General features: G+C 41.6%; 3 protein-coding genes across 14 annotated transcripts in view; 1 reads left to right on the top strand and 2 right to left on the bottom strand.

Annotated features, from left to right (window-relative positions):
* LOC131101303 (MAP7 domain-containing protein 1-like) overlaps window positions 1–8,138 on the bottom strand; it is a 44,706-nt gene extending 36,568 nt beyond the window's left edge. For 7 of the 10 annotated variants that reach the window (XM_058046216.1, XM_058046219.1, XM_058046211.1 and 4 more), the window contains exons 1-4: window positions 8,052–8,138; window positions 7,119–7,191; window positions 2,616–6,595; window positions 1,084–1,251 (exon numbers count right to left, since the gene is read on the bottom strand). The gene's annotated coding sequence lies outside the window, so the exon portion shown is untranslated. Of the gene's footprint in view, window positions 1–1,083; window positions 1,535–2,615; window positions 6,596–7,118; window positions 7,192–7,816; window positions 7,877–8,051 lie in introns of those variants that run through there. The other 3 variants (XM_058046212.1, XM_058046221.1, XM_058046214.1) reach the window with 3 other exon arrangements.
* Window positions 1,121–5,390, top strand: meaf6 (MYST/Esa1-associated factor 6). Of its 2 annotated transcripts, XM_058046244.1 has the most exons (8): window positions 1,121–1,278; window positions 2,129–2,244; window positions 2,332–2,419; window positions 2,504–2,549; window positions 2,624–2,816; window positions 4,428–4,457; window positions 4,877–4,910; window positions 4,976–5,389. In XM_058046244.1, exons 1-8 carry the CDS (start codon window positions 1,189–1,191, stop codon window positions 4,988–4,990), a joined length of 612 nt encoding a protein of 203 aa, XP_057902227.1. In that variant the 5' UTR covers window positions 1,121–1,188; the 3' UTR covers window positions 4,991–5,389. The 2 variants fall into 2 exon arrangements, with proteins under 2 accessions (XP_057902227.1, XP_057902228.1); XM_058046245.1 differs by lacking the exon at window positions 4,428–4,457 and having other exon boundaries at window positions 4,976–5,390.
* Window positions 8,139–8,778: 640 nt separating the features above from the next.
* Window positions 8,779–25,630, bottom strand: LOC131101322 (four and a half LIM domains protein 3-like). Of its 2 annotated transcripts, none has more exons than XM_058046280.1 (7): window positions 25,572–25,622; window positions 25,306–25,391; window positions 15,154–15,323; window positions 12,223–12,397; window positions 11,691–11,860; window positions 9,852–10,038; window positions 8,779–9,756 (listed from the first exon to the last, which is right to left on the bottom strand). In XM_058046280.1, the coding sequence occupies exons 3-7, from the start codon at window positions 15,307–15,309 to the stop codon at window positions 9,605–9,607; spliced, it is 840 nt and encodes a 279-aa protein (XP_057902263.1). In that variant the 5' UTR covers window positions 15,310–15,323; window positions 25,306–25,391; window positions 25,572–25,622; the 3' UTR covers window positions 8,779–9,604. The 2 variants fall into 2 exon arrangements, with proteins under 2 accessions (XP_057902263.1, XP_057902262.1); XM_058046279.1 differs by having other exon boundaries at window positions 8,780–9,756; window positions 15,154–15,326; window positions 25,572–25,630.
* Window positions 25,631–26,131: the final 501 nt, after the last annotated feature.

Raw genomic sequence — 26,131 nt, forward strand, 5'->3', positions numbered from 1 at the left:
GCCAAAGTACAAACCACCAGTAAGGCCAAACTTGTCCATCTGACTGCTTGGACTAAATAATCATGGCGACTCCACTTTTGTTAGTGGTATTAATGCGTATTACAAAATTTTGCCCACTTTTTTCCCCAACACAGTACCGTCTTCAGTCGGACCAGTCAGACCAGTCCAGGGTGTACCCTGCCTCTCGCCCCAAGACAGTTGGGATAGGCTCCAGCACCCACCGTGACCCTCGTGAGAAAAAAGCGGTAGAAAATGAATGAATGAATGAATGAGTACCGTCTTCTGCATCTGGGTCACTGCACACCAACTACAAAAGTAAAAAGTAAGATTACCGTACATTAGATTATGTAAATTACGCACCTCTTTGATTTAAAGTGTATTTGCATAATCATATGTTTTACATGCTTATTCAACACAGCACCCTCTGCTGGATTTGGTGGATCACTGCTGCCCACCTAGCTCAGATGCAAGTGGACTGCAAAAGGCTCTAAGTGAGAGTAGATGCCATAAATTCTTTATAATTTACTATTTGCACAATACCGCTTGCTAATTGGCTAGCCAATGAGATCAAAACAAGGATGATGCGATGATTGTTCCACGCCATCAAATGTGATGTCATAAAGGAAGGAAATTAGGGAAGAGGAGGAGGGAAAGGAGTACTATGTCCGCTTTCAAATATTTATGTTTCTCTACGCACTCCCATAAATGAATTAATTCGAATTTCTGGTTTGAACTAAAACCCGTAACATGCAAACTAAACCAGCCCTAGTCGAAAGGGCAATGCGAGAGACTCAACCGGGATCGAGAGTTAGTGAGAACAGGTCTACCACCTGGGTAGATTATGCACACGATCAGGGTATACAGACAGACATCATGGCACCACAATGTACACAAATGTATCTACATATGGAATAATATAGATTAAAACTAGAAACACTAACTATACAAGTATCTTAAATATTCAAAACACTCCTAAAAATAAATGTTTTATATCAACACATAAAATTAACTTCACACTATAAATTATAAAATACATAACATGAGGTTGATGAGTCTTTTTGCTACGGTGTTGTGGTAACGTACCTGTGGTTTGTCATCTCTAGCGCCATCTGCTGGCTGAAAGGATAATTTAGGCGTCGCTGCAGAGCTGTCCCGCCACGGTTTTGTTTCTCCACATTGCTATCCATCATGGCGATGCACACGAAAGCTACTCCACCGCAGATCCCGGACACCCGCCGGGAGCTTGCCGAACTGGTGAAGAGGAAACAGGAGCTTGCAGTATGTTGTTGTTATTGAGATGAAATAGACTTCGTGGGTCTTGACGAGTGGAGTCACACCTAATGTGGACCACAATGTTATAGTTAACATTTTCGCCGGAGTGTGCATGCTACTAGCTCAGGCCTGGCTAACGGATAACAATAACGTTCTCTTTGTGTCTCGTTACGCTACGTTTGGGCAAATATTGATAGTTTACCCACGTAGAACTTTCCACATGGTACTTCCCACAGACATTGTAAGGCACAGGACTAAGCCCCATTCGCTCGTACTAGTCTACTCTCATGAATGCTAACCAGTTAGCCGCTAAATGTTTACCGGCGTTCGCGTTAGCTTTTTTTTTGTTCTCGCGTGATTTCAGTCCGTGTTGCCAGGTCTCACCAGAGAAACGGGCAACCTACCACATTGTATAACAAATATATTTTTGCATTAAGCAAAATTAAAATATCAGTTTAAAATTCTTGAATCACATTTTTTTACTGAGGTGACTATTTTGGATAATTAATTTGTCTCATTGTTAATTATGTTATGAATATTAAACAGCCACAAATACATTGTGTGGAAAAAAGTAATGTCCTATTTTATTTTAGTGTCTATTTTTAGATATAATCTTACATGAAGCTTTAACATAAAAAAAACGTCCTCATGTAATTGTAAATGTTGATTTAATAAAACTACATGACATCCACATTTGGTTTTGACTTGGGGGGGGGGGGGCAATTCAACTCAAATATATCTAATCTAAATATATCTAATATATAAATATACCTAACACAGTCTATGGAGGGGTAGTGGGTCAGTGGGGGTCCTGCGCCTTTTGTTCATGAATATTTATTTTTTTCCTATATTCTAGGAAACGCTTGTGAATTTGGAACGACAAATATACGCATTTGAAGGAAGTTACCTAGAAGACACGCAGATGTATGGCAACATCATCAGAGGATGGGACAGATACTTGACCAACCAAAAGTAAGTTCTCAATGTATGCAAATTGGCTCTTTTTGTACGTTTTGTTTTTCTATATGACATTTTAATATATGTTGAATGACCCACCAGGAACTCTAATAGTAAGACTGATAGAAGAAATAGAAAATTCAAGGAGGCAGAGCGTCTGTTCAGCAAGTCATCAGTCACATCAGTTGCAGTAGGTTCCCCTTGCTTTGCACATACATTTTAACTATAGGATGTAAAATAACTTGCATTAAAATGTGTTACTCTCAATGTACAGGCGGTGTGTGCGCTCGGTGGTATACCGGATCACATGAATGAGAAACGTGAGTGAAGCGGCAAGCACTTTTGACCTCTGACCTTGAATATACAGTCACGAGTTTGATACCCACCCTGTCAGGTGAGGCGGGCAGCGGCACGGAAAGCGACGCCTCCCCGGATCTCCAGAACCAAGAGAACGAACCCAGCCAGGAGGACACGGAGGATGTGGACTCCACCCTGCAGGACTTGAAGCCCCAAAAGGCTGCCTCGTCTTCCTCCTCGGGCAGCCATCACGGAAGCCACAAGAAAAGGAAGAACAAAAACAGGCACAGGTACCCACCATCACCCCCTCAATAGCCACGTTTACATGTTAATATCACCCCTGTGAATCCGATTATATATTCATTCGGATTGGCACTTTTCTTTCGGAATGGGGTGAAAACAAAGGTTAGATTCTTTCCGTTTGAGCAAATAACCTGAATGGAATTGGAATATTTGGGTCCATGTAAACGTGGCTAATGATTCGTCATTACAGAAATTAGGGTCTATCATGACATTGAGTGGAACACTCGAGCTTCAGGTGGTGCAGGGTCGTCAAACAGCGGGAACTTATCAGTTATGTGCAGATGTTGCAGCCGACATCCCTCATGACTGAGGGCCCTCGTCTGGGTTTTTCCAAACAGGACAACGCTGCAGTTCACAATGCTCGCTTGACCAAGCAACTTCTTCAAGGAGAACGACTTGACTCTTTTGGACCGTCCCGCATGTTCCCCTGATTTAAATCCCTTATAGAACATTTGGGGATGGATGGCAATGACTGTGCCGTGGAAAAAAACATAAATGGTTCCAGAGTACAAGTCGCAGGACCAGTCTAACCATTTAAAAAAATGGAACTTATAGAACAGAAAATACAGTAATTATTAGCGTCGTGTTAGACTGTTTATTCCTATGATTTAGATCAGGGGTCTCAAACTCAATTTACCTGGGGGCCACTAGAGCTAGGGTCTGGGTGAGGCTGGGCCGCATCAGGTTTTCCAAAAAAAACCCAAAAAAACCCCATTTATTAAAAACAGAAAAATGAATAAACTTTGCTTTGGTTCCGATTTTCTACAATAAAAGCTCTGATAAAACATTCCACTGTTCTCAAATATCTTAATTTTTATTTTTCTACACGAAATAAGAACTAAAATAAATAAACAAATCAAGAATAAAGTAAATCAATCAGTAATAAATAAATAATAATAATAAAAAAACGGCAAATAATAAAAACTTAAGAAACCACATAGTTGGTGGGTAGACAAATTATTTTTTCAGATTAAAATGAACAAAACATTATTAGAGCCCTGTAGACATGACAAAACACGACTATAGTCACATTTATACTCTATTTACAACATATTGCGCAACTGCAGGGTCTTGAGACACATGCTAACTCGCAAACTAGAGAGCTAGCGACCTAAACGGTTCAAGTTATTTCCTTTAAACTTAAAAAGCCAAAAACATACCACTTCCACACGGATAGGGAGGATAACTATTAACAGTTATTTAACCTTTAACATGAACATTAATCAAACGTAATAATTTTTTCTGGGTACATGATACCATACAGCATCCATATCAAACTTGCGCGGGCCGCACTAACATTAAACTTTCATATCAAGGCGGGGGGCCTCAAACTAGTGTCCTGCGGGCCGTGTGTTTGAGACCCCCGATTTAGATGGTCAGACAGCATTTTATGACCAATTCATGCAGAAATGTACGAAATTCCTCAGGTACTTTTTCCTCCCAGCAGGCCCTGCTACCACACCGGGGCGACCCTGGTGTCTCTCACTCTGTTGTTTAGATGTGGGGGGGGGGGGTTCAGACTGAACTAACAACTGCTGATCTTTTCCTTCCCCCCTCCCCTCCCCCTTCTCTTTTTAATGCTGAAACCTACCTCCCAGCCCTTCTGCCATGTTTGATTATGACTTTGAGTAAGTTCTGAATTTTACTTCCCGCTCCTGTGGCCTGTACATCCTGTCTGCTCATAACCGCATCCTGAAGTCTTCTCTCTCTCTCTCTCTCTCTCTCTCGAGTTGCATGCTGCATGTTCTTTGAATGCCTCTTGAGCATCCCATCACTTTTTAGTGCTCGTCACTGGGCAGACGTCACGTCTTTTCTGAGCTCTGATTCATGCTGAGTGCGCTTGTTATAAAAAAAAAATTAATAATAAAAAAGCAGTGCTGTTCTTGTATGATGGGCTTGCTGCAAAATTGTGTGTTAAACACCAACATCGCCTACGGTTTGATTTTTAGGCTCCCTCATGGTACAGTAGGGGCACCGCTTTTTGTCATTGCTCTCACAACCCGCCTGATATGGTCCCATCATATCTAAAAATGGAATTCTGTTCCAGGTTCGACATGAAGGTGAACAAGAAACCAAGAGCTGTAAGTCCACTTTCTTTATTCCTATACTGTTGGCGTTTACTTAATTCTGTTTTCTCTTTACGCAGGACTATTCTACTTAAGACGAGTCCGAGACCTGTACTCCAAATGACAACCGAGAGACTTTATATGCCTTTTTTTTGTTTTTTACAGCTGTCACATTTTAGCCTGTGATGTGTGTACTGCTCTAAACGTCAAAACATTCCCCAACCTGCATGTTACTACACACCAGCCTGTGACATGTTATAGTGTTTGTTTAAAGAATATTTATTTTGTAGGCAATGAACACATTTTTCCATTGTAATTTTTTTTCCTCATATTTTTTTGTACATGTGAATCAAATCCTCTCTGAAGCTATTCTTTTATTTCATGTGGTGTTTTTCAAGAAAATAATAAAACACAATTGATGTTGGTATGTTTTGTTTTATTAGCGGACGCAGCCTGCTTATGTCAATAATATCGGATCACAGTGGGGCACTGTATGTTTAATAAAACGATGGATCGGCCACCGATCAGCATTAACCGATTGACATTTTACACGTTTTGCCTACTTGTCACTGTCTGTACCCGACATTGATGGCGGCTAGACAGTTAGCTAGTGTTATCCGCCTAGCTTCTGGTCTTCATACTCCAAATGTGACTTTTTATAGTCAGTTCGGTACTCGTTTATCGTCCCACAGTGAAGCTACAGTCACGTTCATGGGGTAATATAGATTCTGCTGTATAAGCCACACCCACTAAATACTGAGGACATGTTTTTTTTTTTTTTACATATGTTAGCTACACTGGTGTATAAACGGCACATGCCCCCCTTCATAAAATGGCATATTGGAAGCTAAGAAAAAAACTCAATTACTCAACACTCACAATGTCTTCTTTAAAACACTAAACTCATCACACAGCAACTCAACACTCAAAGGTTCACCTAGTAAATATACAAACGTACCAATACAAGTTAAAAAATTGGAGAAAAAAAATAAATGGATGATGTTGCAATATTGCCTCTGTCCGCTAGAGGGAGACTGATGTAATTGCAGTGCCCCAATGCATACCTTGATCAAGAACTCCTTTTAAACTTGTATTGGTACATGTTTATATATTTCTCAGATATACCTTTTCAGTGTTAAGTTGAGCTGTTTTTACTGTATAATGACCTGAAAGCTGCTGGATAAGCATGAGTTGAAAGTTTAAGAAAAAATCCTGTAGTTATACGCAAATGATGCTGTAACTTTAAGATAAAACGAGAAAACTTTAAATCAAATAGTGTGGTCCGTGGCTTTACATTTGTGTGAGGAAATTAGATTATATAATACAAGAAATGTTTCCAGAATTTTTGCCCCCGGTGTTTTACACGTTATTGTTAGCACATTTGTCACTTAGTTGCTATTTCATCAACCAATTTTTCATTTCTTTGCATAACATACTGCTTTTGTATGGCTGCTGATCAGCCATAAAAAACACTCTGTACAAAACACCCTGGTGTGACTTACAATCAAAGTGCACTTTCATGACTTGGAAGTTGGAAAAGTGTAAGAGAGAAGTTAATATTACACCAGCAGACTCCATGATGGATCAACTGTGACCAAAATGAATTCCCTGCTTTTCTGCTGCTGCTGCACCACCTTTCCGTCCGAGAGTCACGTTTCATTTACCTCACAACTTCCGTGACTAGTTTTCCTACACGTCGCCTTTGAAAAAAAAAAAAAAAAAACCCAAAAGATTAAATTAGATTGGTGAAGACAGACTGAAAAGTTTAGCTTTGCTCGAGCCAAAATGTAGCGGAGACACGTCTTGTACGCTATGATTATGGCTTGTCTGTGGATCCTCTGTGTTGCACATAGCTTGTTGTGCAACATTCCGTCATAGTTGAGGTCAAAAAGAAGGACCATTTCAGAAATGGGTGTGGAAAGTTGGATTTTACAATATACAGTCGATCCCCTTTATTTGTACAAGAACCCTCGTCAACTCACAAGTAATACATGTATTTATAAAAACTCTTAAACCCCCTATTTTTTCATACACGAAACCAGGGGTGTCCAAAATAAAAGCAAAGTTGATCATTGATTTCAACCCCATTAAAAACATGACCTAAAACAGACACTGCGATGTCTCACAGCACAAATACAGCACAAAATGTTGTCGTATATTTTTTTTCCCTGTTTATATCATGAACATGCATCCCAATACTTTTGTGTGTGTGGTGGTCGTTACCTTTTTTAAGTCTTGGGGAGACATTTTGGGGCCGGGTTTCATGAGTCAGCATCAGCTACGTAATCGGATCTGTCTGGAAAAAAACATTTACCATCACATCACTGCATTCCACTTGTTGCATTTCCAAGCGTGTGTGTGTGTGTGTGTAACACCAACTAGGTGTGTTAATGGCACTTCCTGTCATGTCAGAAAATGTGTCATTGTTTTTAATTGCGACTGTCAGGATTCTGAACATGGAATTTCTATTGGTCAAATATACAAGTTTTAGATGGTAGCTACAGTAATTATCAGGAGGATCTCTTAGATTGGGACTTTTTTTTTTAAGTTTGTTGGCCTCTGGAGTGCAGAGAGGAAATGGTAGTCTGTAGCCTTAAGGCGTTTGTGGATAGAAAATTGTTGGTTTCAAGTGACTTGTAAAAATCTGAAGCTGATCCTAGATCTGTATGAGTGATGGAAAAAGAGGCATACACTACACGTTATACCTTCAGGGGTAAAATAGCTTGTCACTGAGATGGTACCATTGACACTTAACAGCTTGGGAACATAGTACAGATTTTCGGACTTGGCTAAGGTCCAAACATTGACTTTATACAGAAACATATTCAGCCTATTAGGTATATTTGGACAGACATTGACAATTATTTAACCCGCATTTTTACACAATGAGAACTTACAATGTAACAATAATACGCACATACCTTTTTTGCCATCATCGTTTAAGTCTCAGAAAGCTTCTTCTTTTTGTTTCATCGTAAAAAATGCAATACCGCCACCTACTGCATTGGAATGCGAACCAGATTCACCAATGCCATATCACATTACTACATTTACACTGTATATTACGTATATTTTTTATTTGAAACTAGATTCTATTAACTAACTCGATGCTGATAACGTGTTTAAAACTATTAATAATTACTGGAAATGACTTACCTCCTTTCTATTTGCACATTTCAACCACTTTAGTCCCCTCCTTTTGATACGTAGCCAAGATGGCGACGATAAGACTAGTGGTGAAGGTACATCCGGGTACTGTGGCCGCTCAACACAAATTACCGTAATTCCCATTAGATGCGCCTATAAATTCAATATATAAAATGTGTGCGATTTGGAGCACAGGCCTTGTCTCATAATCAAATATAAAACGCCAAAGAATTGTAATTAAATAAAACAATTGTATGCAATAAAATAAATTAAATGTAAAAATAATAAATAAATAAATATAATTTTATCATATATACATCCATCCATTTTTTAATACAGCTTATCCTATTGAGGGTCGTAGGCGTGCTGGAGCCTATCCCAGCTAATTGGAATTATATATAGTTAAATTTGACATTTTGACTTCTTCTGTGGTTTTGCCAGTCAGCGTGAAGACCAGAACAGCCTCCACCAGCTGCCTTTGAGTCTCCACGCAGGCCCACAGAGGCAGGATGACACAGTGTGAATATTTGCTGTGGAGCTTCCTTCTTGTCCTCCTTACTCCCTCCTCTTGGGACCAAGCAAGTCTGTTCTCCTTCAAGGCCTCAAACGAGGTCACATGTATTTGAGGAGGAGGCCTGGGAAAAAAAAAACTCTTTACAAACAACAGCACTGTACTGCATAGCCCCCCCTTTTTAAAAAAAAAAAATCTCATCTGGTGTCGATAAGGCTAAGCATTGTAGAATGAGGCCTTTTTTGCTGTTAAGGGTCGTAAATGGTGAAGAAAAGCAGGAAGTGACATGATGCACAGGATGTCAAGCGATAATGATGAAATAGCACAGACCAAAATCTTTTTGATTGCCTTTTGTGTTTGCAAGCGGGTTGGTTTTCGTTTCTGAAGATGAAACTTTACACAATGATAGTGTTTGTACATCATGTGGACTTTATATCAACAATCTGATTGGAACGGGGTGGTGAACTGTAAATATTATTCTGATTATTTAAGTAATAGCAACAGTCAGTTCGCATGGGAGGGTTATTTTTGGTGCAGAGGAGGAGGAGGAGGAGGCGCTTTCTGTTGGACGGTTCTTTGTCGTTGAAGTGAAAATATATGACACACACACATATAATAACACAATATAATATTGCTCATAGTGATGTTATTTTAGCAAAGGAGCAGATATTTCTTTATGGTTTTATTTTACAAAAAAAGTTGAGTAATATTGTGCACTTTAGTATATTACTATATATAATAAAATATGGCTCTTTGTGACTTTTATAGCAACACCAACATGCATGCATGTTATAATATTCCAAAAATGCCAATTGGAAAATACATATTTATCAAGCAGGGGTCAAAACATTGCAACACGCATGCTGTCATGCTAAAATTGTACATCATACAATTATCTTGGCACCATAAGTGTGTTGCTTTGTAGCTAATGCTTAAACTTGATTATTTATCAGCAACACAAAACACTACAAATCTTTAACAATTTGAACAAAGAAGTGAAGATGCGTATTTGCAGTATTGTTGTGTAAAGCTGAGGTTTTTTTTGTGGCGGTCAGTCGTCGTTGTTGCAGTCTGTACACAGAATCTGATCACGGTCCGGGAAGAAGCCGGAGCCGACCAGCGACACGGAGCAACGGGAGCACTTGAAGCACGGCTGGTGCCACTGACGGTCCTCGAAGGAGACATATTTGCCATCTCCGAAACCTGCAGAGACACGTGCACACGCATGATGCATGGAGTCGTGATGTCTGATTGTGGGGGTGACTCATTCGAGCATGTGAGGTATGTAGTCGAGTCACCTGTGATGGCGGTGTTGCAGCCGGCGCATTTTTTGGCATAGAGGCTGCTGAAGCACTTGACACAGTACGGTTTTTCCCCTTCTGAGGTGAAAGGTTGCCCGGCCAGAGGAGTTTTGCAGCCTGTGCAGAGGAAGCACTCTTTGTGCCACACCTCGTCCCTGTAGGTCACCCCTCCTCTAGTCAGAGCCTGCAGGACAAAACACACGCCATGTCTCTAGGTGACACTACCGCACTTCCTCGTTTACAAATTGTCATAGTTAGAGCATAGAAAGCCTGTTTACAACTTTCTAAATAGGGTTTTTAACATTAGTAGAGCCCTCTAGTCTTGACATAGCACCCCTATAGTCACTTTTACACTAGTATTACCCAACATAGTAGGCGTCATTAAGTCATTTAAGACAAACAAGACTAGATAAGACACAACTTGGCTGCACGGCAAGTTTTTAACATTAGTAGAGCCCTCTATACATGACATAGCACCCCTATAGTCACCTTTACACTAGTATTATCCAACATAGTAGGCATCATTAAGTCATTTAAGACAAACAAGACTAGATAAGACACAACTTGGCTGCATGACGGGTTTTTAACATTAGTAGAGCCCTCTATACATGACATAGCACCCCTATAGTCACCTTTATACTCATATTATCCAACAAAAGTAGGCGTCATTAAGACATTTAAGACAAATAAGACTAAATAAGACACAACTTGGCTGCACGGCGTGTTTTTAACATTAGTAGAGCCCTCCAGACATGACATAGCACCCCTAAAGTCACCTTTATACTCATATTATCCAACAAAGTAGGCGTCATTAAGTCATTTAAGACAAATAAGACTAAATAAGACACAACTTGGCTCTACGGTGTCAAATGGTTAACGCGCAGGCCTCACAGCTAGGAGACCCAAGTTCAATTCCACCCTCGGCCATCTCTGTGTGGAGTTTGCATGTTCTCCCCGTGCATGCGTGGGTTTTCTCCGGGTACTCCGGTTTCCTCCCACATTCCAAAAACATGCTAGGTTAATTGGCGACTCCAAATTGTCCATAGGTATGAATGTGAGTGTGAATGGTTGTTTGTCTATATGTGCCCTGTGATTGGCTGGCGACCAGTCCAGGGTGTACCCCGCCTCCCGCCAGAAGACAGCTGGGATAGGCTCCAGCAGCCCCTTGACCCCTTGTTATAAATGTTTGAGTGTGAGTGGCAGGAAGTGACGTCAAGGGTTATTTTGCCTGTTGTGAGATCATTCAAACCTGCAATAAAAGCCTGTTGTTCCATGGATCAAGTCTGGTGCTTACATTACAGTAACTTTACTGACACCTAGTGACCAGTGTACAATACTACATATCACATCTTTGAATGTGTCACCTGAATGCCTCATATTTATGTATTTTGGTTCATTATGAGCCATTTTTATGCATGAATATGCCAAATTTAGGCAAAATATCTATCAAATTTGCTTGAATATGCATGTGGTTTACTAGTAGTATGTTGTATTCAACTACAAAACAGCATAATATACAGTATACAGTATACTATACAGTATCTTTATAGTGGAGGCTGTACATGCATAGTATCGGGACTGCAGTAATGTACCCCTCTTGTCCTTATATGACGTTTTATATCACTTCTACTACGCTGCAATTTCTAGTTGGTGTTTATTATTGTGACTACTGCTCTTAATAGATTGCACCTTATGGGAATTATGGGAATGTTAGCAAGGAATCCTTTCCAATAAACATACTGTCAAATAAGTAGCCATTCCGAAGGTGTTTTAATGGAATTGATAAACATGGCGCCGCTATTGCATGATTCTACAGTATGGGGAGGTAGGGTTCACCTTTTTGCAGCAGCTGCAACGCGGAGCAAGCCTGCCCTCGTAGCACGGTACGCAGTAGTAGTTGTTTTTGTCTGGGATGAAGGCCTCGCCACCGATGGGCTTGTCGCAACCGTGACACACAAAACAGTGCTCGTGCCACGTGGAGCCGCCGTACTCCAACAGTTTTGATCCTGGCCAAGAGATAAAAAAAAAATGAGGTGAAAGAGTGAAAAGATATGAAAACAATAATGTGATTGCTGTTATCTCAAAGGTGGGAAAAAATGCGAGAACCTGTTCTGCACATGCACAACACACACTTCCTGTTATGCATCTCAACCAAACGTCCGCTTCATCCATCAATCATTTTTCATTGAACACTTTGCGGTTCTTGGAATGCCGTGTTTAGTGTTTTTAAACTTTAAGACGACATTCCAACCGCTTATTTTAGAATATCCCACACACATACCACAAGATTGCATCGCGTTCCAACTCCAAGTCATCCAACACCACCCGCAGCAGTCGCGGCATCAAACTTTCGCTTCTTTTCACTCACCGGGCATGACTTTCTTGTCGCAGACCACGCACTTGGAGGAGAATTCGTTTCCGTAGCACTCGCTGCATACCAACGCGTCGTCTTGGCTGGTGAAGGGCTCGTCGGCCAGAGAGCGATCGCAGCGTACGCAGCGGAAGCAGTGATCGTGGTAGTATCTGTTGTTGTAGAAGAGCTCCTAGGGGAGGAGGTTAAGGGTCAAGAGGTTGAAAACAGAAGAAGTTGTAAACAGTACGGACATAAACAAAATATCATATAATCAGTGCGATTAATGATAACCACCACTAGGCCTGTGAAGATAATCAATAAATCGATGAATCTGTGCGCGCTCACAGACGGTGTCGCTCCCTACATTGCTAAAGAAATGTAAATATGGATTCATTCATTCGTCGCGAAGGGTGCTGGAGCCTATCCCAGCTGTCTTCGGGCGAGAGGCGGGGCCACACCCTGGACTGGTGGCCAGCCAATCACAGGGCACATATAGACAAACAACCATTCACACTCACATTCATACCTATGGACAATTTGGAGTCGCCAATTAACCTAGCATGTTTTTGGAATGTGGGAGGAAACCGGAGTACCCGGAGAAAACCCACGCATGCACGGGGAGAACATGTAAACTCCACACAGAGATGGCCGAGGGTGATATTGAACCCTGGTCTCCTCGCTGTGAGGTCTGCACGCTAACCACTCGTCCACCGTGCAGCCATAAATATGGATTATCGATGATAATTTGTAGAAATATATATAATTGGAGCACCGGTAGCACGTTGGCCTCGCAGCTAGGAAACCCGTGTTCAATTCCGCCCTCGGGCCATCTCTGTGTGGAGTTTGCATGTTCTCCCCGTGCATCCGCGTTCTCCGGTTTCCTCCCACATTCCAAAAACATGCTAGGTTAATTAGCGACTCCAAATTGTCCATAGGTATGAATGTGAGTGTGAATGGTTGTTTGTCTATATGTGCCCTGTGATTGGCTGGCGACCAGTCCAGGGTGTACCCCGCCTCTCGCCCGAAGACAGCTGGGATAGGCTCCAGCACCCACCGCAACCCTCGTGAGGATAAGCGGTAGAAAAATGAATGAATGAATGAATGATAATGCCAGGTTATATTCAGGTTATAAATACAGAATCCTACATTGTGGAAATTCACTTATCATAGTCCGGTCTGGTACCAATTAACCACAATAAACGAGGGACTACTGTAGCGCTGAAGTCCAGTATGGTTAAAATCACTGCATATGTGATAAAATGCTAACAGAAAAAGCATTCCTAAATGAGAGGAGTAACAAGTGTCCCTGTGTTGCGTCAATTATACGACTAGAGTGGATGAGACGATGTCGCAATGATGTTGTCTCGCCATAAAATATTACTCACAAGCAGTGACTAACATGGGAGCTTACACCATTTTTCTGCCCAAGACGTCACAGTTACCCACAGGGTTGGATTTCCGGCACGTGCCAATTGCAGTATTCTGGCATGTGAGCTACTTTTCTTGTTGATTTTTTTAGTTTTTTTACTGGAACAAATGCTTGTGCGGCAGTTCAGCAGCAGTTCAAATTGGCCCTGTGATAAATGGGCCCACTGAATGGTGGGTAAAAAATAAAAAAATTAAAAAAAAGGATTTTCTAGGCGTGGGGTTTCACAAAAACAAGTACAGACGAAGGGAGCGAGCGGGATGAGCGATGGCCGCCGCTACATCTTGTGAGCTGGGGAGAGAGGGGCCAAAGTAAGCAGCAGAGTAATTTACTGTCGGTCCCTCGCAGGGAAGCTCATGATTCACAGGACACTCGTGGCCTTTTGTGACATTTGTGGCTGTTTCCGAGAGCAGTGGTTCTCAACTGGTGGGTCGCGGGTTGATAATAAATAATAATAATAATAATGGCTGACTTTCTCCAGTTTGTACCAAGTATTCTAAAAATGTTTTTGTTTTGTGCTGGCACACAGTAATCTGTCATTTATCACACCATTATAAGTACATTTACACACAGATTTACTTACTGGAGCCCTCTAGACATTAAATAACACCCCTATAGTCACCCTTTATATTCATTTTACCCAATATAATACATGTAATTCAAGAAAATAAGCAATTTAAGACCTAAACAAGACTTGTGCTGATGTGTGTTGCTGTAAATACGTTCCAAAATTCGGGTAGCTGAGTGAGGGGCGGACAGGAAGTGACATTGAGGTTTTGTTTTATCTTGACGTGGGTTACAGACACAACAGCAGCTCCTGCTAGGGAGTATTGTGCCTGTTGTGAGATGTTTAAAACCTAAAACGGAGTCTGGTGCTTGTGTGTCATACCCAACAGTAATATTACTGATACTTGTTGAAAAGTGTAGGTTTTGTTTTGTTCGTTTCTCATATTAGAACTTTCATTCATTCATTTTCTACCGCTTTTCCTCACAAGGGTCGCAGGGGTGCTGGAGCCTATCCCAGCTGTCTTCAGGTGAGAGGCGGGGTACACCCTGGACTGGTCGCCAGCCAATCACAGGGCACATATAGACAAACAACCATTCACACTCACATTCATACCTATGGACAATTTGGAGTCGCTAATTAACCTAGCATGTTTTTGGAATGTGGGAGGAAACCGGAGTACCTGGAGAAAACCCACACAGCTGTGAGGTCTGCGCGCTAACCACTCGACCGCCGTGCCGCCCATATTAGAACTTCAAAAAAAAAATTTTTCACAAATTTTCAACTTTATGCAAGTTTTTTTTCGTCAAAATATTACATGACAACTTTTTCTCATTAGATTACACCATTTTTCTTTTCATATTTTCATAAATGACTGCTGAGTTACATTGTAGTTTGAGAATGTCATTAAAAATGGCTCCAGGCTGAAGTTAGAACACCAATGATGTAAACCTTTCATCGCACCCTTCAGGTTGTGTTGCGCTTTTGACGCTTTATCCCAACAAAGCCAGCTTACCTTGGCATTGTGACTGATTATTTCTTTACACTCCTGGCAGGTGTTGGCGTACAGGCGGTCATAGCAGGGGATGCAGTGAGGGTTGTCCTCCACCTGGATGTACTTGCGTCCATACAAGGACTCTTTGCAGTTTTTGCAGTCGAAGCGGTCACTCATGATGTCAAACTGACCTACTGGGAAGAAAGAATTCACAGTTTAGCAAACATTGTCCACAACAAGGCAAAGGGAGGAGGAACCCTTATGGGAAAAAAAAATATTGCAGTATATTGGCAAATATAATGCAATGTATTAGGAAATATATTTCCATATATGGGATCTTATGTTTATATTTTCCAATATATTGTAATATATGCATAGGTCATATGTGTGTATATATTGATACATATAAAAAATATCTTGCGATCAAGACCAAAAAAGGACTATATTTTTACATATATAAAATTGCATATAATTTGGGATATATAAACTCATATATTATATGTTTGGATTTCATATATTTCAATATATTGAAAGCGGCAATCATTTGTATATTCTGCAATATATTGCCATATATTACATGAATATATAATATATTGTATAATATATGTACAAAAATATATTATTCAATGTATTTATAATATATATTGTATTGGAAAATATAATGGAAAAATAATATATTATAATATAATACAATATATTTAAAGTAATATATTGATAAATATATTTTCTTTTCGTAAGGGATGAGGAGTAAGAAGCTTTTTTTTTTTTTTTTTAAATATGTGGATGCTCTTTTAGCGACGGGTGAATATCAGGGTTATTTCAAAATAAAAGGCTGATTCTCTGCAAATAACTTCCATCATTTCTCCCTCCACCCTTCATTGTTGTGCAAACCCCCTGTGGTGTCTTGGCAATAATAAAGCGTAACCAAACTGGGTTCTCCATTTCAAAAACTCTCAAGGGCGTTTTCATTTGTTTAAAGGGCAATACTGCACATACATGTAGAGATCATTTCATAATCATAATCGTTGTTATTTGTCTCAAACTGAACCAAATTGTGAAGTGGATGCAGCAGTTTTAGGATACTATTTACAGCACACTAGCTACAAACAGTATTTCGGCCTCATTAGGGACCCGTTGGATAACCTTTAGCCACTTTGACATTAAATGTTCTGTATTAGCTATGCGAGGAGGATATTATTAGGCTCCATTAGCCACATAGCACTTAGCCTTATTTAGCCCCTCTTAGGAGTCTAATATGTCATGTTATCTGTTTGCTAATGCCTTTATCCACCTGTTAGCTATCTTTTTTTATATAACTTGACATTTAGTTTCTATTAGTTTAAGGTAGCCACATATGGCTACGTGTTAGCTTCCTTCAGAACAATTTTGGGCACCTTTTAGCCTCTGTTTGGAGTCCATTTGGGTAACACTGGTAACTGTTTGGGTAACACTTATGCCACCTGTTAGCTGTCCTCAATTAGCGCCAATGAGCCACATGCGGCTAGTTGTTAGCCACCTTTAGCACAATGTTGGGCTCATTTAGCCATGTTTTAGTCCCTGTTTGTAGTCCATTTGTGACACACTGATAGCATTTTGCCAACTGTTTGACACCTTGTTATATGATGTTGACATTTTAGCATCTATTAGCTTTGTCTCGGGAGCTGTGAGCCATATGTGGCTAGTTGTTAGCCTCCTTTAGCACAATGTTGAGCTCATACAGCCATGTTTTAGTCCCTGTTTGTAGTCCATTTGTGACACACTGATTAGCATTTTGCCAACTGTTTAACACCTTTTTATATGATGTTGACATTTTAGCCTCTACTAGCTTTGTTTAGGTACATCTCGGGAGTTGTGAGCCACATGCGACTAGTTGTTAGCCTCCTTTAGCACAATGTTAGGCTCATTTAGCCATGTTTTAGTCCTGTTTGTAGTCCATTTGTGACACACTGATAGCCTTTTGCCAACTGTTTGACACCTTTTTATATGATGTTGACATTTTAGCCTCTATTAGCTTTGTTTAGCCACATCTAGGGAGGGAGTTGTGAGCCACATGCGGCTAGTTGTTAGCCTGTCTTTTTTTATATTATAGTTACATTTTAGACTCTATTAGATTTGTTTAGCCACATCTAAGGAGTTGTGAGCCACATGTGGCTAGTTGTTAGCCTGTCTTTTTTTATATTATAGTGACATTTTAGCCTCACATTTAGCCATTTAGCCATTTTAGCCTGTTCAATTAGCCACATCTGACTAGGTGTCACAATGTTTAGGTCATTTAGCCATATTTAGCCTCTATCTGTAGTCCAGTTGGGTAACACTGGTAGCCTTGTGCTACCTGTTAGCTATCTTTTTATATTATATTGAAATGTTAGTATTAGCTTTGGTTAGCCACATCTGGTTAGTTGTTAGCCTACTTTAGTAGACTCTCTTGACTATTTTTGTTGACAACAATTAGTTAGCAGTACATATCATGGCGGCCATGTTTTAGCCTTATGTTAGTCACCTATTTTACTTGGAAGCATTTTTCATAGTTTTACCCTAATTTGGGCACAAAGCCGCTTTGTCATGTTTCTATAATCCCATAAAAGCGGAGGTGGCCTCAACAAAGTGCAGCTGACAAACCAAAAGGCTCTGAAATGTCCCTCGAGGGGAAGCAGGAATGAACAGAGACACCCCATGTTGCCTTAGTCCAAACTATGACATGACCCAGAACTCACAAAACGACCTAAAGCTTCTTATTTTTTTTTTCTGAGAAAACAATTTTGTGGTTTGTTATTAAGGCTTTAAGAATGAATGATCACTCATGACGAGGTTTCCTTCTTACAGAAACCTCGATGTATCATCTGCAACTGGTGTGTAGCATCCAGTTTACATTCTGCACGGTCATGGAATTTAATAACCAATGATGCAACTATTTTAGATAAACACACACACACACACACAAAGATAAACACAGCATGTTTTAAGAAGATGCCAGAAAGCAGGCTGGATGGCTCAAAGAAGCATGTTAGCAACCGGGAGTTGGACATGCCTCTTTGCTGATAAACAGCCATGCTTCCTCTTTGCTGGGTCCAAAATACCAAACTCGTCAAGTCAAAACATCCCATCCTGTCTGTTTGGAGGAAAGCGGTCACTCTGAAAACGTCTAAAAATGTCCATTTTCTATTCTGATGGATCAGTGCCATGGCAGAACAATGGCTTTCCTTCCGGACATTTTTTTTTTCTTTATGTTTCTCTTCCTAAGCCTCAGCGGACGCAAACACATTCTGCGGTGTGCAGCTGTTATCTTTCATTCTTACCCATCGTGCATCCCGTAAATGTTATTATGGGATTGAAAATGCCACATATAATTACCCGTAAAAGTTATACATATCATTTTCCTTCACTGACTTTTGTGAAATCTCTGCCACTTGTGTAGAATTCCCAGCCTAAAAAACATTCATTCATTCATTAATTTTCTTCCGCTTTTCCTCATGAGGGTCGCGGGGGGTGCTGGAGCCTATCCCAGCTGTCTTCGGGCGAGAGGCGGGGTACACCCTGGACTGGTCGCCAGCCAATCACAGGGCACATAGTCTAGACAAACAACCATTCACACTCACATTCATACCTATGGACAATTTGGAGTCGCCAATTAACCTAGCATGTTTTTGGAATGTGGGAGGAAACCGGAGTACCCGGAGAAAACCCACGCATGCATGGGGAGAACATGCAAACTCCACACAGAGATGGCCGAGGGCGGAATTGAACACGGGTTTCTGAGCTGTGAAGTCTACGCGCTAACAGTGCTCCAATTATTCATTCATTCATTCATTCATTTTATACCGCTTTTCCTCACTAGGGTCGCGGGGGGTGCTGGAGCCTATCCCAGCTGTCTTCGGGCGAGAGGCGGGGTACACCCTGGACTGGTCGCCAGCCAATCACAGGGCACATATAGACAAACAACCATTCACACTCACATTCATACCTATGGACAATTTGAAGTCGCCAATTAACCTAGCATGTTTTTGGAATGTGGGAGGAAACCGGAGTACCCAGAGAAAACCAACGCATGCACAGGGAGAACATGCAAACTCCACACAGAGATGGCCGAGGGCGGAATTGAACCCTGGTCTCCTAGCTGTGAGGTCTGCGCGCTAACCTAAAAAAACACTGCTTTTTTGTCACAATCATTATCCATCCATTCATCCTCTATACCACTTGTACCCATTTTAGCTCACAGGTAAGATGACCATGCACTAATGGGGTATGCTTAGGAATTGAACCATCATCCTTACAGAAGCAGTCCTACTCCATCTTTGTGGTCCTGAGTTGGTCTTGTGATTTTCCTGTTCTAAGCGACCGACCATAAGAAAGAAGCTTTTTCTTATGAAGTGGAGTATCCCTTAGGTTGTGTAGCTGAGTCATGCGTGGTGGTTGGAATGTGTGCCAACGCTGTGACTTCTATGGATGCAAAGGCTTTCACGTTCCAAGTCTACTAGAGTCCCTTTCGGACCACACCCAGGAACACTTCAAAAAGTCATCCATCTCTCTTATGCCTCATTTTACTGATTTATAGCATCTGCACATTCCTCTTTCCGAGACAGACACCTGAATTGGACCACGTCTGGTCTTAAAAAGCCTTTTTGGCTCTTATTATATTATTCTACAGTTAATAATAATCTGCTGGATATAGCTGAGGTTTGGTTACAGTGGCAAATGTGAGGTATTCTATGAGGTAAATCATAGGCCTTGACCAATAACTTCAAGTAGGGATGTCCGGTAATTTTTGATATCAGCAAAAAAATTTCATGTCGGTTGATATCGGATTTTTTCCGGTTCATGAAAACCAATCATTAAAAAATGTCATGCTATACATATAGGTTATCACATGGTTTGTCTGGTATCAGGCCAGGTATCATGCCCCCAAGTGTCAGTATCAGTCCGAGACTGAAGGTCGCGGGGGTGCCAGAGCCTATCCCAGCTGTCTTCGGGTGAGAGGCGGGGTACACCCTGGACTGGTCGCCAGCCAATCACAGGGCACATATAGACAAACAACCATTCACACTCACATTCATACCTATGGACAATTTGGAGTCGCTAATTAACCTAGCATGTTTTTGGAATGTGGGAGGAAACCGGAGTACCCGGAGAAAACCCACGCATGCACGGGGAGAACATGCAAACTCCACACAGAGATGGCCGAGGGTGGAATTGAACCCTGGTCTCCTAGCTGTGAGGTCTACGCGCTAACAGTGCTCCAATTATTGTTCTACAAATTATCATCGATAATGCATATTTACGGCTGCACGGCGGTCGAGTGGTTAGCGCGCAGACCTCACAGCTAGGAGATCAGGGTTCCACGCATGCACGGGGAGAACATGCAAACTCCACACAGAGATGGCCGAGGGTGGAATTGAACCCTGGTCTCCTAGCTGTGAGGTCTGCGTGCTAACCACTCGCTCACCGTGCAGCCGTAAATATGCATTATCGATGATAATTTGTAGAACAATAATTGGAGCACTGTTAGCGCGTAGACCTCACAGCTAGGAAACCCGTGTTCAATTCCGCCCTCGGCCATCTCTGTGTCTGCGTGCTAACCACTAGACCGCCGTGCCGCCCACACTACAAACAGTTCATATATATAATATGACTGGCGAAGACCTTAACTTTTTGCAACACTTTTTGGAAAGCGAAACAGAGGGAAATGGTTGAGTTTTATACTCATGTGTAATTACGTACACGGTGCCGATTTATCACCACATTATTGTTGTATAGCTCCTTTCATGGAAAATATCAGCAGTGTTCATCACATCTCAGAACCTTCTCCAACTTGGCCGCACATGATTATTATGATATAGTTTGGAAAATGGCACGAGAACAGAACCTGAACACAAACACAGAGCTTCTCAAAAGGTAACAATCAGTGCTTTCTTTAAATGTAGCACTCGCCAAATGACCCGGAGACTATGCGCTTTCAGCTAAAAGCAGTAACACAGTTGGCTTATAATTAGACTTTAACTGTTTTTTTTTTCTTCCCCCTACTGGGTTAACATTTGAGAGGGGGGGGGGGGATTTTAACGGCAGCTGAGCACAGTGAAGTATTGTTTCACTGCCGACTTGTGAGAGGTGAAAGAGAATATTGATGGAGGCACAATGCTGGCTAGCTTTGGAGGAAAGCGACACCCTCGGATTTGTGGTGGTGAACAGTACAAAACAAAACAAAACAAAACAAAAACAACATTGTATTAAAGTCGCCAGATGACTGCGCTCGCCGCTCCAACTCAGCCAGTACGAGAAAAGCAACTTCATGCGTATGTTTTTTTTTGTTTTCTTTGGCTTTTTTACAACTTCTTAGTCTAGCTCGTTCAAAGGGATTACATCATGAAGTGCGTACGCCCAAAGGGGGCACTTGAAAAATTAGCAGGAACATTGCCAAGAGGCATCCGGATTAGATACCCGAGCCACCTCCACTCCACTCTGATCTTTTAGGAGACTCAGACGTCACGCTCCAACCTTCCCTCACTCATGACCCCGAGTCCCAGAAGTACTTGGACCCCTCCACCTGTGGCGAGAACTCACTCCCCCAACCCCCAGTGTCTAATCCAGAGGGTGCAATCCACCCTTTTTTTGGACTGGTCAAGTGTTCATTCATTCATTTTATACCGCTTATTATCACAAGGGTCGCGGGGGGTGCTGGAGCCTATCCCAGCTGTCTTTGGGCGAGAGGCGGTAGCCAATCACAGGGCACATATAGACAAACAACCATTCACACTCACATTCATACCTATGGACAATTTGGAGTCGCCAATTAACCTAGCATGTTTTTGGAATGTGGGAGGAAACTGGAGTACCCGGAAAAAAACCCACGCACGCACGGGTATATAATTATATTTTTTGAAAAAATAACTATGCAAAAGAAATACTGCTCTTTAATACTGCTGGAAAGACAGCATTTCCAGAAATGCTACAAACATTTGACAGACAGTACTAATTGCCTGTGAGAAAATACACCGTCAGCAATGGCAATTCCTAGCTTTGAGGGCTGCGCGTTTACCACTCAACCGCCGCGCAGCCCTGGTCTAGTGTTCTGCAACAAAGACCTCACCTAGACCTCACAGCTAGGAGACCAGGGTTCAATTCCACCCTCGGCCATCTCTGTGTGGAGTTTGCATGTTCTCCCCGTGCATGCGTGGGTTTTCTCCGGGTACTCCGGTTTCCTCCCACATTCCAAAAACATGCTAGGTTAATTGGTGACTCCAAATTGTCCATAGGTATGAATGTGAGTGTGAATGGTTGTTTGTCTATATGTGCCCTGTGATTGGCTGGCCACCAGTCCAGGGTGTACCCCGCCTCTCGCCCGAAGACAGCTGGGACACGCTCCAGCACCCCCCACGGAAGAAAATGAATGAATGAACATTTGAGGTGACATTTACCTTCAGTGAAGATGTTTTGTTGCCAAAGACCACAAGATAGACGCGAAACAGCGAGATCAACTCGGACACGCCATTTCTTGAATTCAGTAGTGTTTCTCATCCCCTTCTTTATTAAAATGCTCGTACTTCTTTGGTTCCATTTTGGGTTATTTCAAGAGTTAATTCAAGAAATAACCCAAAGGTGTGGTGTGGATCTCGCTGCCACATTGTATCTTTGGCAACTTTAAATGTTAATTTTTCGCTTTGTCATTCATATGCATTTAGAATTGGCTGTCTGGATGACACCATCTTGAATAAATGTTGTGTTTATGGTCAATCAAACACAACAAAGGTTAGCCAACAACAAAAGTCACCACACATACAATAAAAATACCAAGTATACGACATTTTCCCATCAACTGTCCTCTGACAGTGTAGCGTCCATTTTAGCTTCTGGGTGTTAATTTTTGTCAAATGTTTGCTTTCTTCCACTGTCCTGCTGGACTTATTTACCGAGCTTTGTGCCGCGCTGAGCCTTTAAGAGCCTGAAGGCTGAGTCGGAGGTGTTTCATCTATAAAAGGTTATGGCAAAATGTGAGACGTCGACTCCAACCTGCCAAAGCTACGCTGTTATGTAAGACGCGCTATAAAACGTTGTGGATTTGAGGGAACGCATATGATTTTGTTCAAAAATAAAATATAAGACTGCAGCCCATTAAGTTCACTGAAAGAGCCTACTTAGTGTGGAAATGGTTCTTTTGATGATCAGCGGTGAAAACGCTAAATATGGATAAGTTATGATAAATAAATGGATGGACAGGAAGTGATGTCAGGAGTTCAGAGTTGACTTTTAGCATGCCGTGGGTTACGGTCGCAACAGTAGCTTATGTTAAGAATGACTGTTGTGAGATCATTCAATAAAAGCCTGTTGTTGTGGCGATCAAGTCTGGTGCTTGTGTGTCACTACCAGTACCGACACACTGAATATTTCAGAAAAAGAGTGACAAATGAAGCCAGGAAATTGCCATGCACGTTGCTACAACCGATTGACAGCACGCAGTGGAACTCACCAATCAGTCTCTAATGGTGTAACGGTACAGCTGCTACATTTTAAGGCAGAGGATGCTGGTTCAATTCCAGTTGCGAATATAAGTATTCATATTTTTAATGTACAAAATCTATCACAGGTCGAGCGGTTAGCGTGCAGACCTCACGGCTAGGAATTGCCATTGATGACAGTGTATTTTCTCACAGGCAATTAGTACTGTATGTCAAATGTTTGTAGCATTTCTGGAAATGCTGCCTTTCCAGCAGTATTAAAGAGCAGTATTTTTTTTTGCATAGTTATTTAAAAAAATATATAATTCCTTTGGGGGCTGCATGGCACCCTAGTGATTAGCGCGCAGGCCTCACAGCTAGTAGAGCCCTCTAGACATGACATAGTACCCCTATAGTCAGCTTTATACTCCTATTGTTCAACATAGTAGGCGTCATTAAGTCATTTAAGACAAATAAGACTAAATAAGACACAACTTGGCTGCACGGCGAGTTTTTAACATTAGTAGAGCCCTCTATACATGACATAGCACCCCTATAGTCACCTTTACACTCGTATCATCCAACAAAAGTAGGCGTCATTAAGTCATTTGAGACAAATAAGACTAAATAAGATACAACTCGGCTGCACGGTGATCAAATGGTTAGCGCGCAGGCCTCACAGCTAGGAGACCCAAGTTCAATTCCACCCTCGGCCATCTCTGTGTGGAGTTTGCATGTTCTCCCCGTACATGTGTGGGTTTTCTCCGGGTACTCCGGTTTCCTCCCACATTCCAAAAACATGCTAGGTTAATTGGTGACTCCAAATTGTCCATAGGTATGAATGTGAGTGTGAATGGTTGTTTGTCTATATGTGCCCTGTGGTTGGCTGGCCACCAGTCCAGGGTGTACCCCGCCTCTGGCCCAAAGACAGCTGGGATAGGCTCCAGCACCCCTTGCGACCCTCGTGTGGATAAGCGGAGAAAATGAATGAATGAATGAATGAATGAAAATCTGTGTGAAAGGAGACTACAGAAAATCTTCATACGTCACCAAAACGATTCTCAGAAACCTTCTGTTTTATGTAAAGACCAAACAGAATGAATTACTGTGTGGAAACAACTAACAATGCAGCCCCCCCTCTCTCTGCCCCCCTCCCCCTCCCAAAAAACACCTCTTCAGTGAGAGAATGCAGCATAGGCTTGGAATGTCTGCACGAGCTTCACCCAAATGACTTTCGGAACATGATGCTGCTGTGCTGATGGAAACCATGAGCGTTTCGTGAGGGGAGGGAGGGTGTGAGTGGGTGGGAGGGGGGGGGGGGCATCTAGTATGGGAGACATGACATCACTGTGACTGAATGAGCTATTAAGGTGGGGCAGGCCAATTAAATAACGCATACGATGCTATTTCATTTCATAATAAAAGCTAATTATTTTGTGTTGTGTTTACACACATCCTTTTGGTGCATCCTGTATCAAGGGGTTGGCCGGGGGGGGGGGGGGGGGGGGGGGGCACATATTTCACTTTCAAACACAATTGAGGGAAAAACTGTTGTCAATGCTTTTCATACATTATACACTTAATTGGTTTCAATAATCGCTATATGTCATATTATTCATTTGAAGTATTTCTAGTGGTTACTTTTAGATATTAAAAGTAGTTTTTTTGCACTTGTATAGTATATGCAAATGATGATTCACACTGATATACAATATATACAATAAATAAAGCATAATTCTGAACTTACCTTGTCATGCACATCAGCAGTTTGCAGAAAAATGCCGGCCTCCTTCAGTTGAATCTTCCCCACTTTGTTGTTCCACTTGTGGCTCTCTGCTGACAGAATAACAAAGAATTAAAATCCTGCGTGGGCTCCTGTGGCCTTAAAGCAAACAAGGCTTCCACTGACTGAAGCAAGCATGTGCGACTGATGTTACCAACACAAAAAAAAAAAAGGTCAAGCATTCCCACAAACCCCGCCCCACTTTCCCTCCCTCGCAGCGTCTTCAGCACCTTGAAGGGGGGGGAGTTCCCACAGAAAGGGAGGCAGGCGTTTTGTGTAATCAGATGTGTGTACAGATGATCCATTATAGCAGTGGTGTCCAAAGTGTGGCCCCGGGGAACATTTGTGGCCCGTGGCTCATTCTAAGAAAGTTGTGGGAGTAAAGTCATAATTATGAGAAGCATACAATAATAAAGTTGGGGGGGAAAGCTAGTATTTTACGATGATAAAGTCAGATGAACACAAAAAAATCACATTCTAACATTCTTAGCATAATCTACATGTGTTGCTTTGTATTATTTTCAATTCCAGCATGTGGCGTCCGAACCCTAATGCATTAACCCTACATTTGTCACATATTTATCTATTATTGTCTGCAACATTCACAGCTCAGGATTGTTTACTGAGCATTAATTCAATAAATTAATCAATAATCTGCATGTTATTGCAAGAGCAAAAGGTGAATCGATACATGCAGGATATGAATAAGACAACCATTCATTTCAATTAGAAGGAAAAAAGAAGAGTGTCACTATGCTGCCATCTGCTGTCCAAATCTACACATTACAGC

This window comes from Doryrhamphus excisus, chromosome 14, assembly GCF_030265055.1.
Source record: "Doryrhamphus excisus isolate RoL2022-K1 chromosome 14, RoL_Dexc_1.0, whole genome shotgun sequence".
In the NCBI taxonomy this organism is placed as follows: domain Eukaryota; kingdom Metazoa; phylum Chordata; class Actinopteri; order Syngnathiformes; family Syngnathidae; genus Doryrhamphus; species Doryrhamphus excisus.

Coding starts and splice junctions, on each gene's coding strand:
- meaf6 (XM_058046244.1), top strand. CDS start 1,189: ATGGCGATGCACACGAAAGCTACTCCACCGCAGATCCCGGACACCCGC. Junction 2,550..2,623: donor GGATCACATGAATGAGAAAC/GTGAGTGAAGCG, acceptor CCACCCTGTCAG/GTGAGGCGGGCAGCGGCACG. Junction 2,817..4,427: donor AAGAACAAAAACAGGCACAG/GTACCCACCATC, acceptor CCTACCTCCCAG/CCCTTCTGCCATGTTTGATT.
- LOC131101322 (XM_058046280.1), bottom strand. CDS start 15,309: ATGAGTGACCGCTTCGACTGCAAAAACTGCAAAGAGTCCTTGTATGGA. Junction 12,398..15,153: donor TAATCAGTCACAATGCCAAG/GTAAGCTGGCTT, acceptor CTCCTCCCCTAG/GAGCTCTTCTACAACAACAG. Junction 11,861..12,222: donor CGACAAGAAAGTCATGCCCG/GTGAGTGAAAAG, acceptor TCTCTTGGCCAG/GATCAAAACTGTTGGAGTAC.